The sequence below is a fragment of the Pelophylax lessonae genome (assembly GCF_965119305.1).
Source record: "Pelophylax lessonae genome assembly, chromosome: 6".
Lineage (NCBI taxonomy): Eukaryota > Metazoa > Chordata > Amphibia > Anura > Ranidae > Pelophylax > Pelophylax lessonae.
Window position 1 is genome coordinate 23471936 of NC_138773.1, and position 14022 is coordinate 23485957.

The following is a 14022-nucleotide window of genomic DNA, read 5'->3' on the forward strand; positions in this document are numbered from 1 at the left end:
TCACTACATGTAGGCGTGTGCACACATACTGCTCCACCATGTTGGTAAAATGCTGCCTCCTGCTAAGACGTTCCATCTGAGCTGCTGGTGCTGCTGTTTGTTGTGGCGTGCTGACAAAGCTTTTCCACATTTCGGCCATGCTAACCCTGCCTTCTGAGGTGCTGGCGGTGCCCTGGTTGCGTTGGCGACCTCCTCCTCCTCCTCCTCTGCCTTGTGCTTCCACTGTGGCCCCGCTGTCAGATGGGAATGCCAGCAGCATGGCGTCTACCAGCGTGCGCTTGTACTCGCGCATCTTGCGATCGCGCTCCAGTGAGTGAATTAAGGACGGTACGTTGTCCTTGTAACGGGGATCCAGCAGCGTGGCCACCCAGTAATCAGCACAAGTTAGAATGTGGGCAACTCGGCGGTCGTTGTGGAGACACTGCAGCATGTAATCGCTCATGTGTGCCAGGCTGCCCAGAGGCGACGAAAGGCTGTCCTCTGTGGGAGGTGTATGGTCCGTGTCCTCTGTATCCCCCCAGCCACGCACCAGTGATGGCCATGAGCTGGCCTGGGTGCCACCCTGCTGTGAACATGGTTCCATCTCCTCCTCCAGCTCCTCCTCCTCCTCATCCTCCTCATCCTCCAGAACTGTGCCCCTGCTGGACAATTGCGTCCCTGGCGTTTGCGTGTGCAGGAACCCACCCTCGGAGCCCCTTGCGAATGACTGCCCTGAAAGCCTTGGAAATGTTACCTCTTCATCCTCCTCCTCCTCCTCATCCTGTGCCACATCCTCTTCCATCATCGCCCGAATTGTTTTTTCAAGGAGGCATAGAAGTGGGATAGTTAAGCTGAGAACGGCGTCATTGCCACTGGCCATGTTGGTGGAGTACTCAAAACAGCGCAACAAGGCACACAGGTCTCGCATGGAGGCCCAGTTATTGGTGGTGAAGTGGTGCTGTTCCGCAGAGCGACTCACGCGTGCGTGCTGCAGCTGAAACTCCACTATGGCCTGCTGCTGCTCGCACAGTCTTTCCAGCATGTGCAAGGTGGAGTTCCACCTTGTGGGCACGTCACATATGAGGCGGTGAGCGGGAAGGCCGAAGTTACGCTGCAGCGCTGCCAGGCGAGCAGCAGCAGGGTGAGAACGCCGAAAGTGCGCACAAACGGCCCGCACTTTCTGCAGCAGCTCTGACATATCGGGGTAGTTTTTAAGGAACCTCTGCACCACCAAATTCAGCACATGCGCCAGGCAAGGGATGTGCGTCAAACCAGCTAGGCCCAGAGCTGCTATGAGATTTCGCCCATTATCGCACACCACCAGGCCGGGCTTGAGGCTCGCTGGCAGCAACCACTCATTTGTCTGCTGTTCCATGCTCCTCCACAACTCCTGCGCGGTGTGTGGTTTGTCCCCCAAACAGGCAAGTTGTAAAACTGCCTGCTGTCGTTTACCTCTGGCCGTGCTGAAGTTGGTGGTGAAGGTGTTACGCTGTCCGGATGAGGAGGCGGTAGAGGATGAGGAAGCGGAGTAGGAGGAGTTAGGAACAGGAGGCAAACTGAAGCGCCCTGCAATCCTCGGTGGTGGAAGGACATGCGCCAAATTGCTATCCGCCTCAGGCCCATCCGCCACTGCATTTACCCAGTGTGCCGTTAGGGAGATATAACGCCCCTGACCGTGCTTACTGGTCCACGTATCCGTAGTTAGGTGGACCTTGGCACAGATGGCGTTGCGCAGTGCACACCTGATTTTTTCCCCCACTTGGTTGTGCAGGGAAGGGATGGCTTGCCTGGAAAAGTAGTGGCGGCTGGGCACGACGTACTGTGGGACAGCCACCGACATAAGGTTTTTAAAACTGTGCGTCTCCACCAGACGGAATGACAGCATTTCAAAGGCCAATAATTTTGAAATGCTGGCATTCAGGGCCAGGGATCGCGGGTGGGTAGGGGGGTACTTCCTCTTCCTCTCAAGTGTTTGGGAGATGGAAAGCTGAACGCTTCCACGGGACATTGTGGAGATGGTTGTTGGTGACCCAGGTGGTGGTGTTGCTGACAGATCGTCTGTTTGCGGGGTGGCAGGTGCCGGTATCACTACAGATGTGGCTGGAGCGGCCGAGACTGCAGCAGAAGAGGAAGCAGGATGAGCCAGAGACGTTTCTTGGTTTTGAAGGTGTGTACTCCACTGCAGCTCGTGCTTTGCACTTAGATGCCTGATCATGCAGGTTGTGCTCAGGTTGAGAAGGTTCATGCCTCGCTTCAAGCTCTGATTGCACAGGGTGCAAACCACTCGTGTCCTGTCATCAGCACATTTTCTAAAGAACTTCCACGCTAGAGAACTCCTTTGAGCTGACTTTGGTGCGCTCGTTCCCTTGCTGCGTTGGGCAGTAGCGGGCGTAGTGTCTAGGGCACGGCCGCTCCGCTTCTGCACCCTGCTCCCTCTTCTGCTGTGCTGGTGGCTCTGTGCGACCACCGCCTCTTCCTCCAAACTACTCAGTTCACCTGCATGACGTTCATTCCATGTGGGGTCGAGGACCTCATCGTCCTCCACATCATCTTCCACCCAGTCTTCACCCCTGCCCTCCTTGTCGGTCTCCACAATGCTGAACGCCGCAGCAGTTGGCACCTGCGTTTCGTCATCATCGGAGACGTGCTGCGATGATCCTTGCATGTACTCATCTTGAGGAATAAGTGGTTGGGCATCGCTGCACTCAATCTCTTCCACTTCTGGGGCAGGGCTAGGTGGATGGCCCTGGGAAACCCTGCTGACAGAGTCCTCAAAAAGAATAAGAGACTGCTGTATGGCTTGGGGCTCAGACTGCTGGCCTGATTTGCAAGGGGGTGAGGTGAAAGACGGTTGGACATTGGCTGCAGGTGCCAACTCTGACCTTTCTGCAGTAGACTGGGTGGGAGACAATGTGAAGGAACTGGAGGCACTGTCAGCAGCAAACCAATCTACTATCGCCTCAACTTGTTCTGGCCTCATCACTTCTAGGGGCGTTTGATGCCCTACCAAATACTGATGCAGGTTCTGTCGCCTACTCACACTTGAGGAAGGTGTTTCACTTGTGCGTGTAGCTGGCACAGATCGACCATGTCCTCTCCTTGCAACAGGAGCTCTACCAGCAGCACCACGACCCAGGCCACGGCCCTTATTTGACGGTCTCCTCATATTTCTGTAATTTAAGATCTTGCCCTAGAAAGGTTTTTATTGAATAGCGGAATAGAAAATATGATCCAAAAAAAGTGTATGTATATCACACGTACACAACCACACTAGGCCCCAATTACTATTGTTTGTACCCCTAAAAGGCTAGATGAGGAGTAGGGGGAGTATGGAACAGGCAGCACCCTCAAACCTTCAGAAGTATGAGATGAACCCCAACAACTTGGAAAGGTGGATCTCTCTCACACGTACCGACACAGACTATCCCGCAATTCAATTGATCCTCAAAGGTTTTTATTGAATAGCGGAATAGGAAATATGATCAAAAAAAGTGTATGTATCTCGCACGTACACAACCACACTAGGCCCCAATTACTATTGTTTGTACCCCTAAAAGGCTAGATGAGGAGTAGGGGGGGTATGGAACAGGCAGCACCCTCAAACCTTCAGAAGTATGAGATGAACCCCAACAACTTGGAAAGGTGGATCTCTCTCACACGTACCGACACAGACTATCCCGCAATTCAATTGATCCCCAAAGGTTTTTATTGAATAGCGGAATAGGAAATATGATCAAAAAAAGTGTATGTATCTCACACGTACAGAAACACACTAGGCCCCAATTACTATTGTTTGTACACCTAAAAGGATGGATGAGGAGGAGGAGGAGTATGGAACAGGCAGCACCCTCAAAGCTTCAGAAGTATGAGATGAACCCCAAAAACTTGGAAAGGTGGATCTCACACGTACCGACACAGACTATCCCGCAATTTAATTGATCCCCAAAGGTTTTTATTGAATAGCGGAATAGGAAATATGATCAAAAAAAGTGTATGTATCTCGCACGTACAGAAACACACTAGGCCCCAATTACTATTGTTTGTACACCTAAAAGGATGGATGAGGAGGAGGAGGAGTATGGAACAGGCAGCACCCTCAAAGCTTCAGAAGTATGAGATGAACCCCAAAAACTTGGAAAGGTGGATCTCACACGTACCGACACAGACTATTCCGCAATTTAATTGATCCCCAAAGGTTTTTATTGAATAGCGGAATAGGAAATATGATCAAAAAATGTGTATGTATCTCGCACGTACAGAAGCACACTAGGCCCCAATTACTATTGTTTGTACACCTAAAAGGATGGATGAGGAGGAGGAGGAGTATGGAACAGGCAGCACCCTCAAAGCTTCAGAAGTATGAGATGAACCCCAAAAACTTGGAAAGGTGGATCTCACACGTACCGACACAGACTATTCCGCAATTTAATTGATCCCCAAAGGTTTTTATTGAATAGCGGAATAGGAAATATGATCAAAAAATGTGTATGTATCTCACACGTACAGAAGCACACTAGGCCCCAATTACTATTGTTTGTACACCTAAAAGGATGGATGAGGAGGAGGAGGAGTATGGAACAGGCAGCACCCTCAAAGCTTCAGAAGTATGAGATGAACCCCAAAAACTTGGAAAGGTGGATCTCACACGTACCGACACAGACTATCCCGCAATTTAATTGATCCCCAAAGGTTTTTATTGAATAGCGGAATAGGAAATATGATCAAAAAAAGTGTATGTATCTCGCACGTACAGAAACACACTAGGCCCCAATTACTATTGTTTGTACACCTAAAAGGATGGATGAGGAGGAGGAGGAGTATGGAACAGGCAGCACCCTCAAAGCTTCAGAAGTATGAGATGAACCCCAAAAACTTGGAAAGGTGGATCTCACACGTACCGACACAGACTATTCCGCAATTTAATTGATCCCCAAAGGTTTTTATTGAATAGCGGAATAGGAAATATGATCAAAAAATGTGTATGTATCTCACACGTACAGAAGCACACTAGGCCCCAATTACTATTGTTTGTACACCTAAAAGGATGGATGAGGAGGAGGAGGAGTATGGAACAGGCAGCACCCTCAAAGCTTCAGAAGTATGAGATGAACCCCAAAAACTTGGAAAGGTGGATCTCACACGTACCGACACAGACTATCCCGCAATTTAATTGATCCCCAAAGGTTTTTATTGAATAGCGGAATAGGAAATATGATCAAAAAAAGTGTATGTATCTCGCACGTACAGAAACACACTAGGCCCCAATTACTATTGTTTGTACACCTAAAAGGATGGATGAGGAGGAGGAGGAGTATGGAACAGGCAGCACCCTCAAAGCTTCAGAAGTATGAGATGAACCCCAAAAACTTGGAAAGGTGGATCTCACACGTACCGACACAGACTATTCCGCAATTTAATTGATCCCCAAAGGTTTTTATTGAATAGCGGAATAGGAAATATGATCAAAAAATGTGTATGTATCTCACACGTACAGAAGCACACTAGGCCCCAATTACTATTGTTTGTACACCTAAAAGGATGGATGAGGAGGAGGAGGAGTATGGAACAGGCAGCACCCTCAAAGCTTCAGAAGTATGAGATGAACCCCAAAAACTTGGAAAGGTGGATCTCACACGTACCGACACAGACTATTCCGCAATTTAATTGATCCCCAAAGGTTTTTATTGAATAGCGGAATAGGAAATATGATCAAAAAATGTGTATGTATCTCACACGTACAGAAGCACACTAGGCCCCAATTACTATTGTTTGTACACCTAAAAGGATGGATGAGGAGGAGGAGGAGTATGGAACAGGCAGCACCCTCAAAGCTTCAGAAGTATGAGATGAACCCCAAAAACTTGGAAAGGTGGATCTCACACGTACCGACACAGACTATCCCGCAATTTAATTGATCCCCAAAGGTTTTTATTGAATAGCGGAATAGGAAATATGATCAAAAAAAGTGTATGTATCTCGCACGTACACAACCACACTAGGCCCCAATTACTATTGTTTGTACCCCTAAAAGGCTAGATGAGGAGTAGGGGGGGTATGGAACAGGCAGCACCCTCAAACCTTCAGAAGTATGAGATGAACCCCAACAACTTGGAAAGGTGGATCTCTCTCACACGTACCGACACAGACTATCCCGCAATTCAATTGATCCTCAAAGGTTTTTATTGAATAGCGGAATAGGAAATATGATCAAAAAAAGTGTATGTATCTCGCACGTACACAACCACACTAGGCCCCAATTACTATTGTTTGTACCCCTAAAAGGCTAGATGAGGAGTAGGGGGGGTATGGAACAGGCAGCACCCTCAAACCTTCAGAAGCATGAGATGAACCCCAACAACTTGGAAAGGTGGATCTCTCTCACACGTACCAACACAGACTATCCCCCAATTTAACTGATCCCCAAAGGTTTTTGATTAAATAGCGGAATAGAAAATATGATCCCAAAAAAGTGTATGTATATCACACGTACACAACCACACTAGGCCCCAATTACTATTGTTTGTACCCCTAAAAGGCTAGGAGTAGGGGGGAGTATGGAACAGGCAGCACCCTCAAACCTTCAGAAGTATGAGATGAACCCCAACAACTTGGAAAGGTGGATCTCTCTCACACGTACCAACACAGACTATCCCCCAATTTAACTGATCCCCAGAGGTTTTTGATTAAATAGCGGAATAGAAAATATGATCCCAAAAAAGTGTATGTATATCACACGTACACAACCACACTAGGCCCCAATTACTATTGTTTGTACCCCTAAAAGGCTAGGAGTAGGGGGAGTATGGAACAGGCAGCACCCTCAAACCTTCAGAAGTATGAGATGAACCCCAACAACTTGGAAAGGTGGATCTCTCTCACACGTACCAACACAGACTATCCCCCAATTTAACTGATCCCCAAAGGTTTTTGATTAAATAGCGGAATAGAAAATATGATCCCAAAAAAGTGTATGTATATCACACGTACACAACCACACTAGGCCCCAATTACTATTGTTTGTACCCCTAAAAGGCTAGGAGTAGGGGGAGTATGGAACAGGCAGCACCCTCAAACCTTCAGAAGTATGAGATGAACCCCAACAACTTGGAAAGGTGGATCTCTCTCACACGTACCAACACAGACTATCCCCCAATTTAACTGATCCCCAAAGGTTTTTGATTAAATAGCGGAATAGAAAATATGATCCCAAAAAAGTGTATGTATATCACACGTACACAACCACACTAGGCCCCAATTACTATTGTTTGTACCCCTAAAAGGCTAGGAGTAGGGGGAGTATGGAACAGGCAGCACCCTCAAACCTTCAGAAGTATGAGATGAACCCCAACAACTTGGAAAGGTGGATCTCTCTCACACGTACCAACACAGACTATCCCCCAATTTAACTGATCCCCAAAGGTTTTTGATTAAATAGCGGAATAGAAAATATGATCCCAAAAAAGTGTATGTATATCACACGTACACAACCACACTAGGCCCCAATTACTATTGTTTGTACCCCTAAAAGGCTAGGAGTAGGGGGGAGTATGGAACAGGCAGCACCCTCAAACCTTCAGAAGTATGAGATGAACCCCAACAACTTGGAAAGGTGGATCTCTCTCACACGTACCAACACAGACTATCCCCCAATTTAACTGATCCCCAGAGGTTTTTGATTAAATAGCGGAATAGAAAATATGATCCCAAAAAAGTGTATGTATATCACACGTACACAACCACACTAGGCCCCAATTACTATTGTTTGTACCCCTAAAAGGCTAGGAGTAGGGGGAGTATGGAACAGGCAGCACCCTCAAACCTTCAGAAGTATGAGATGAACCCCAACAACTTGGAAAGGTGGATCTCTCTCACACGTACCAACACAGACTATCCCCCAATTTAACTGATCCCCAAAGGTTTTTGATTAAATAGCGGAATAGAAAATATGATCCCAAAAAAGTGTATGTATATCACACGTACACAACCACACTAGGCCCCAATTACTATTGTTTGTACCCCTAAAAGGCTAGGAGTAGGGGGAGTATGGAACAGGCAGCACCCTCAAACCTTCAGAAGTATGAGATGAACCCCAACAACTTGGAAAGGTGGATCTCTCTCACACGTACCAACACAGACTATCCCCCAATTTAACTGATCCCCAGAGGTTTTTGATTAAATAGCGGAATAGAAAATATGATCCCAAAAAAGTGTATGTATATCACACGTACACAACCACACTAGGCCCCAATTACTATTGTTTGTACCCCTAAAAGGCTAGGAGTAGGGGGAGTATGGAACAGGCAGCACCCTCAAACCTTCAGAAGTATGAGATGAACCCCAACAACTTGGAAAGGTGGATCTCTCTCACACGTACCAACACAGACTATCCCCCAATTTAACTGATCCCCAAAGGTTTTTGATTAAATAGCGGAATAGAAAATATGATCCCAAAAAAGTGTATGTATATCACACGTACACAACCACACTAGGCCCCAATTACTATTGTTTGTACCCCTAAAAGGCTAGGAGTAGGGGGAGTATGGAACAGGCAGCACCCTCAAACCTTCAGAAGTATGAGATGAACCCCAACAACTTGGAAAGGTGGATCTCTCTCACACGTACCAACACAGACTATCCCCCAATTTAACTGATCCCCAAAGGTTTTTGATTAAATAGCGGAATAGAAAATATGATCCCAAAAAAGTGTATGTATATCACACGTACACAACCACACTAGGCCCCAATTACTATTGTTTGTACCCCTAAAAGGCTAGGAGTAGGGGGGAGTATGGAACAGGCAGCACCCTCAAACCTTCAGAAGTATGAGATGAACCCCAACAACTTGGAAAGGTGGATCTCTCTCACACGTACCAACACAGACTATCCCCCAATTTAACTGATCCCCAGAGGTTTTTGATTAAATAGCGGAATAGAAAATATGATCCCAAAAAAGTGTATGTATATCACACGTACACAACCACACTAGGCCCCAATTACTATTGTTTGTACCCCTAAAAGGCTAGGAGTAGGGGGGAGTATGGAACAGGCAGCACCCTCAAACCTTCAGAAGTATGAGATGAACCCCAACAACTTGGAAAGGTGGATCTCTCTCACACGTACCAACACAGACTATCCCCCAATTTAACTGATCCCCAAAGGTTTTTGATTAAATAGCGGAATAGAAAATATGATCCCAAAAAAGTGTATGTATATCACACGTACACAACCACACTAGGCCCCAATTACTATTGTTTGTACCCCTAAAAGGCTAGATGAGGAGTAGGGGGAGTATGGAACAGGCAGCACCCTCAAACCTTCAGTATGAGATTGTGTTCACTGTACCCCACAAAGATTGAGTTCACTGCACCCCACAATGATTGTGTTCACTGCACCCCACAAAGATTGTGTTCACTGCACCTCACAAAGATTGTGTTCACTGTACCCCCCAAAGATTTTGTTCACTGCACCCCACAAAGATTCTGTTCACTGTACCCCACAAAGATTGTGTTCACTGCACCCCAAAAAGATTGTGTTCACTGCACCCCAAAAAGGATGTTGTTCACTGCACCCCAAAAAGGATGTTGTTCACTCCACCCCAAAAGATTGTGTTCACTGCACCCCACAAAGATTGTGTTCACTGCACCCCAAAAAGATTGTGTTCACTGCACCCCAAAAATGATTTTGTTCACTGCACCCCAAAAAGGATTTTGTTCACTGCACCCCAAAAAGGATGTTGTTCACTCCACCCCAAAAAGATTGTGTTCACTGCACCCCAAAAAGATTGTGTTCACTGCACCCCACAAAGGATTTTGTTCACTGCACCCCAAAAAGATTGTGTTCACTGCACCCCAAAAAGGATGTTGTTCACTGCACCCCAAAAAGGATTTTGTTCACTGCACCCCAAAAAGATTGTGTTCACTGCACCCCACAAAGGATTTTGTTCACTGCACCCCACAAAGATTGTGTTCACTGCACACCAAAAAGGATTGTGTTCACTGCACCCCAAAAAGATTTTGTTCACTGCACCCCAAAAAGATTGTGTTCACTGCAGCCCAAAAAGATTGTGTTCACTGCAGCCCAAAAAGATTGTGTTCACTGCAGCCCAAAAAGATTGTGTTCACTGCAGCTCACACACAGAAAAATGGATGTGGATCACTGACACCTGCCTATCTCCAATCCCACACCACACAGCAATATCGATTGTAGTTTGTAGAACACAGTTTCCCTAAAATTCAGCAGACTCTGTCCCTAACAGGATTGAGAAGAGATCGTAGATCAGGATTGAGTGCAGATTCACCCCACCCCCCACACAGCAATATCGATTGTAGTTTGTAGAACACAGTTTCCCTAAAATTCAGCAGACTCTGTCCCTAACAGGATTGAGAAGAGATCGTAGATCAGGATTGAGTGCAGATTCACCCCACCCCCCACACAGCAATATCGATTGTAGTTTGTAGAACACAGTTTCCCTAAAATTCAGCAGACTCTGTCCCTAACAGGATTGAGAAGAGATCGTAGATCAGGATTGAGTGCAGATTCACCCCACCCCCCACACAGCAATATCGATTGTAGTTTGTAGAAGACACTGACCCTATATAATTCAGCAGACTCTATCCCTAAAATGCCTACAACTCGCCCTGCCTAAACACTCCGACCTGTCCCTCAATTCTATCCGGACACAAATGGTTTTTTCCTGCCTATCTTTCCCTAATCAGCAGCCAGCACGTTGATGTGTGCTCTCTGTCCCTGAATCTAAGCAGCATAATGACGCCGCTGCGGCTGCCTCGAACTTATAAAGACTTGGTCACATGCTTCAGACGGCCAATCACAGCTACTGAGACATTTGCAGGCATGGCTGGGATGGCTTAAGGCACACCAGTTAAACGATTGTTGATTGGCTGTTGAAAGCCCGCCATGAAAAGAGCGCCAAAGCATGCAAAACCCGGAAATAAAACGACCGAACACGGATTTTTACCCGAACATACAGTAAAGTGTCCGTGTCCGTGTTCGGGTACAAAAAATCCAATTATTCGGTACGAACACGAATAATACAGTCCGTGTTCGCTCAACACTACTGCTGACATAAATGTTCATTTTATAAAAAAAAAAATTAAAACGGAGAACAACAGTGTCACACTCAGAAAAACTGCAGCTCACAATTTCAAACAAGGGGCAGACACAGGACAAAAAAACAAAAAAAAAACATGCAGCAACCAAAAAAAAAAAAGGGGGGGATACAGCGCTGTATACAGACTAAATGTTATGTAATGCAGTGTAAAACACTGCACCACTCAGACACACTCCACTGACACACTACAATATACTGCAGAAAAACTGCACTGACGCACTACAATATACTACAGTAAAATTGCACTGACGCACTTCAATATACTACAGTAAAACTGTACTGATGCACTATAATATACTGCAGTAAAACTGCACTGACACACTTCAATGTACTGCAGTACAACTGCACTGATGCACTACAATATACTGCAGTAAAATTGCAATGATGCACTTCAATATACTGCAATAAAACTGCACTGATGCACTACAATATACTGCAGTAAAACTGCACTGATGCACTACAATATACTGCAGTAAAACTGCACTGACGCACTACAATATACTGCAGTGAAACTGCACTGATGCACTACAATATACTGCAGTAAATCTGCACTGACACACTAAAATATATTGCAGTAAAACTGCACTAAAGCACTACACTGGCACACTTAAATATACTGCATGAAAACTGCCCTGACGCACAACACTGACGCTGCAATATCACTATATTCACACTACACTGACACTTTACACTCCCAATAGAATCATAATAGCACACTAACTGATAGCATCATCATGACTTTCTCCAATCATGGCTCTGACAGTGCTCTGTGCCCTGATTGGGCAAAGCCTTCATTGTTTTAGCCAATCAGGGGGTAGAATGCACTGTGCGACAAACAGTCAAATGTCCTGCCAATTCCGATGATTGCCAAATAGGTGAACAGCCAATGTTCAGGCTGAACTTTTGCTAGGCTTGAACTGTTCACCCATCACTATTTGCCATGTGGTTGCTCACCCCAATAATTTATTCAGGTCCTCTTGTACAGTTTCTATATCCTGCTGTAAAGTTATTTTTGTATTGTCAGCAAACACTGAGTTTGAACTATTTATCCCATCCTCTATATCTTTTATGAAAAAATAAATAGAATTGATCCTAGGACAGAGCCCTGGGGTACACCACTTACCACTCCAGACCTTTCTAAATACATATTATTTACCACCATCCTTTGGACGCACCATTGTAGCTAGTTTTCTATCCAAGAACTGTACCAAATGCTTTTTCAAAATCCACATACACCACATCCACAGGCCTACCTTTATCTAAATGGCAGCTCACTTCCTCCTAGAATGTTAACAGGTTGGTTTGGTAAGAACCAACTTTCGTAAACCCAAGCTGATTACTACTAATGATACTGTTTTTCTCAGCAGGTTCTTGGATATAGTATCTTATCATCCCCTCAAATAGTTTACATACTATTGATGTTAGGCTGACTGGCCTGTAGTTTCCAGGAATATATCTGTACCGGAATATATCTGTACCTTTTTTGAATATTGATACCACGTGGGTTTTTTTGCCAATTAGCTGGTATTATTCCTGTCAGTATGTTGTCTATAAAGATTAGGAATAGTGGTCAGGCTATTACCTGACTGAGTTATTTGAGGACTCTTGGGTGTAAGCCATCTGGTCCTGGTGATTTATTTGTGTTAAGCTTTTCGGATCTTTTCTGGACCTCGGCTTCTGTTAGCCACAAGATTACATCCTGTGATGTGTTACTAACAATACAGTCGTGGTTGATATATCCTTCCTTTTCCTTTGTAAAAACTGAGGAGAAGAAAGCATTTAGTACAGTTGCCTACTCTTCGTAATCTGTGACCAACTTCCCTTCATCATCCCTTATGGGGCCAATATGCCCTGACCTCGCTTTTTTACTGTTAATATGATTAAAATATTTATTGGAATTTTTTGTTTACTCTCCAACGCTATGTGTCTCTGATAGTCATTTTTAGCTGCCCTGATTGCATTCTTGCACTTCTAATTGCATCCCTTGAAGTGTTGAAATGTCAGTAACCGACTGAGAAGTCAGCCTGCCTACACCAATTTCTTAGCCACTATTAAGTTCCCTAAGCTCCTGTTGCCTCTCTGGTGTGGCTTGAGGTACAGGTAGTATTTCTGGGACTATCACTTTTTTTTTTTTTTTTTTGCACCAAACAGTAAAAGGTGTTAATTTAAAGGCACATGCACCTTGGTGCATTTACATCTTGAGAGGTGGCTTGCACCATTACTTCACAAGATTTCTTCATTGTGGTCTTTTCTTCTTTTTTTCAACGGAATTTAATAATGTGTGGATTTAAAGACACATGCATTTTATTTTATGTTGTTGATTCTCACTATTATGTTGTATACATGGACGTCCACAGAACTTTTTTCAGCGGGGGGCATCATTTTAAGATCATCCATGCCCCGCCCCTTTTTGCCCCATAGATCCCCCTTTTATAGCAGGCCAGGGCCCCATAGATCCTTTTTTTAGTCTTACCTGTTCACCTATATTTCCCATGCTACCAGGTTTTCCTGCACCACCAGCTACTCCAAGGACTCCCTGCAAAGAATATATAGCCAATATGACCCCATTTAGAGCAGGCCAGGAACCCATAGGTTCTCTTTAGGGCAGGCCAGGGTCCCAAGAGATCCCCCTTTAGCGCAGGCCAGGCCAGGGTCCTCCATAGATCCCCTTTAGAGCAGGGTCCCCATAAATCCCCCTTTAAAGCAGGCCATGGTCCCCCATAGATCCCCATTTAGAGCAGGGTCCTCATAGATTCCCCTCTTAGAGCACGCCAGGAAATTTCCAGGGGGGGGGGGGGCACTTGGTTGTATATGATATACTGTATATGTAAATTATCATTCATCTTGCACATAGGGATTTAGTTCTGCTTTTAGCAAATTATTTGATGCATATGTTTGTTTTATCAAAAGATCAG

At 45.4% G+C, this 14022-nt stretch overlaps 1 protein-coding gene across 1 annotated transcript in view; it reads right to left on the reverse strand.

Annotated features, from left to right (window-relative positions):
- LOC309558493 (uncharacterized protein) overlaps positions 1–14022 on the reverse strand; it is a gene marked incomplete at both ends in the record, with an annotated part of 120255 nt that overhangs the window by 49620 nt on the left and 56613 nt on the right. The window contains one exon of the mRNA XM_082261575.1: positions 12062–12170. Coding sequence (XP_082117701.1) covers positions 12062–12170 — 109 coding nt within the window. The remainder of the gene's footprint in view (positions 1–12061; positions 12171–14022) is intronic.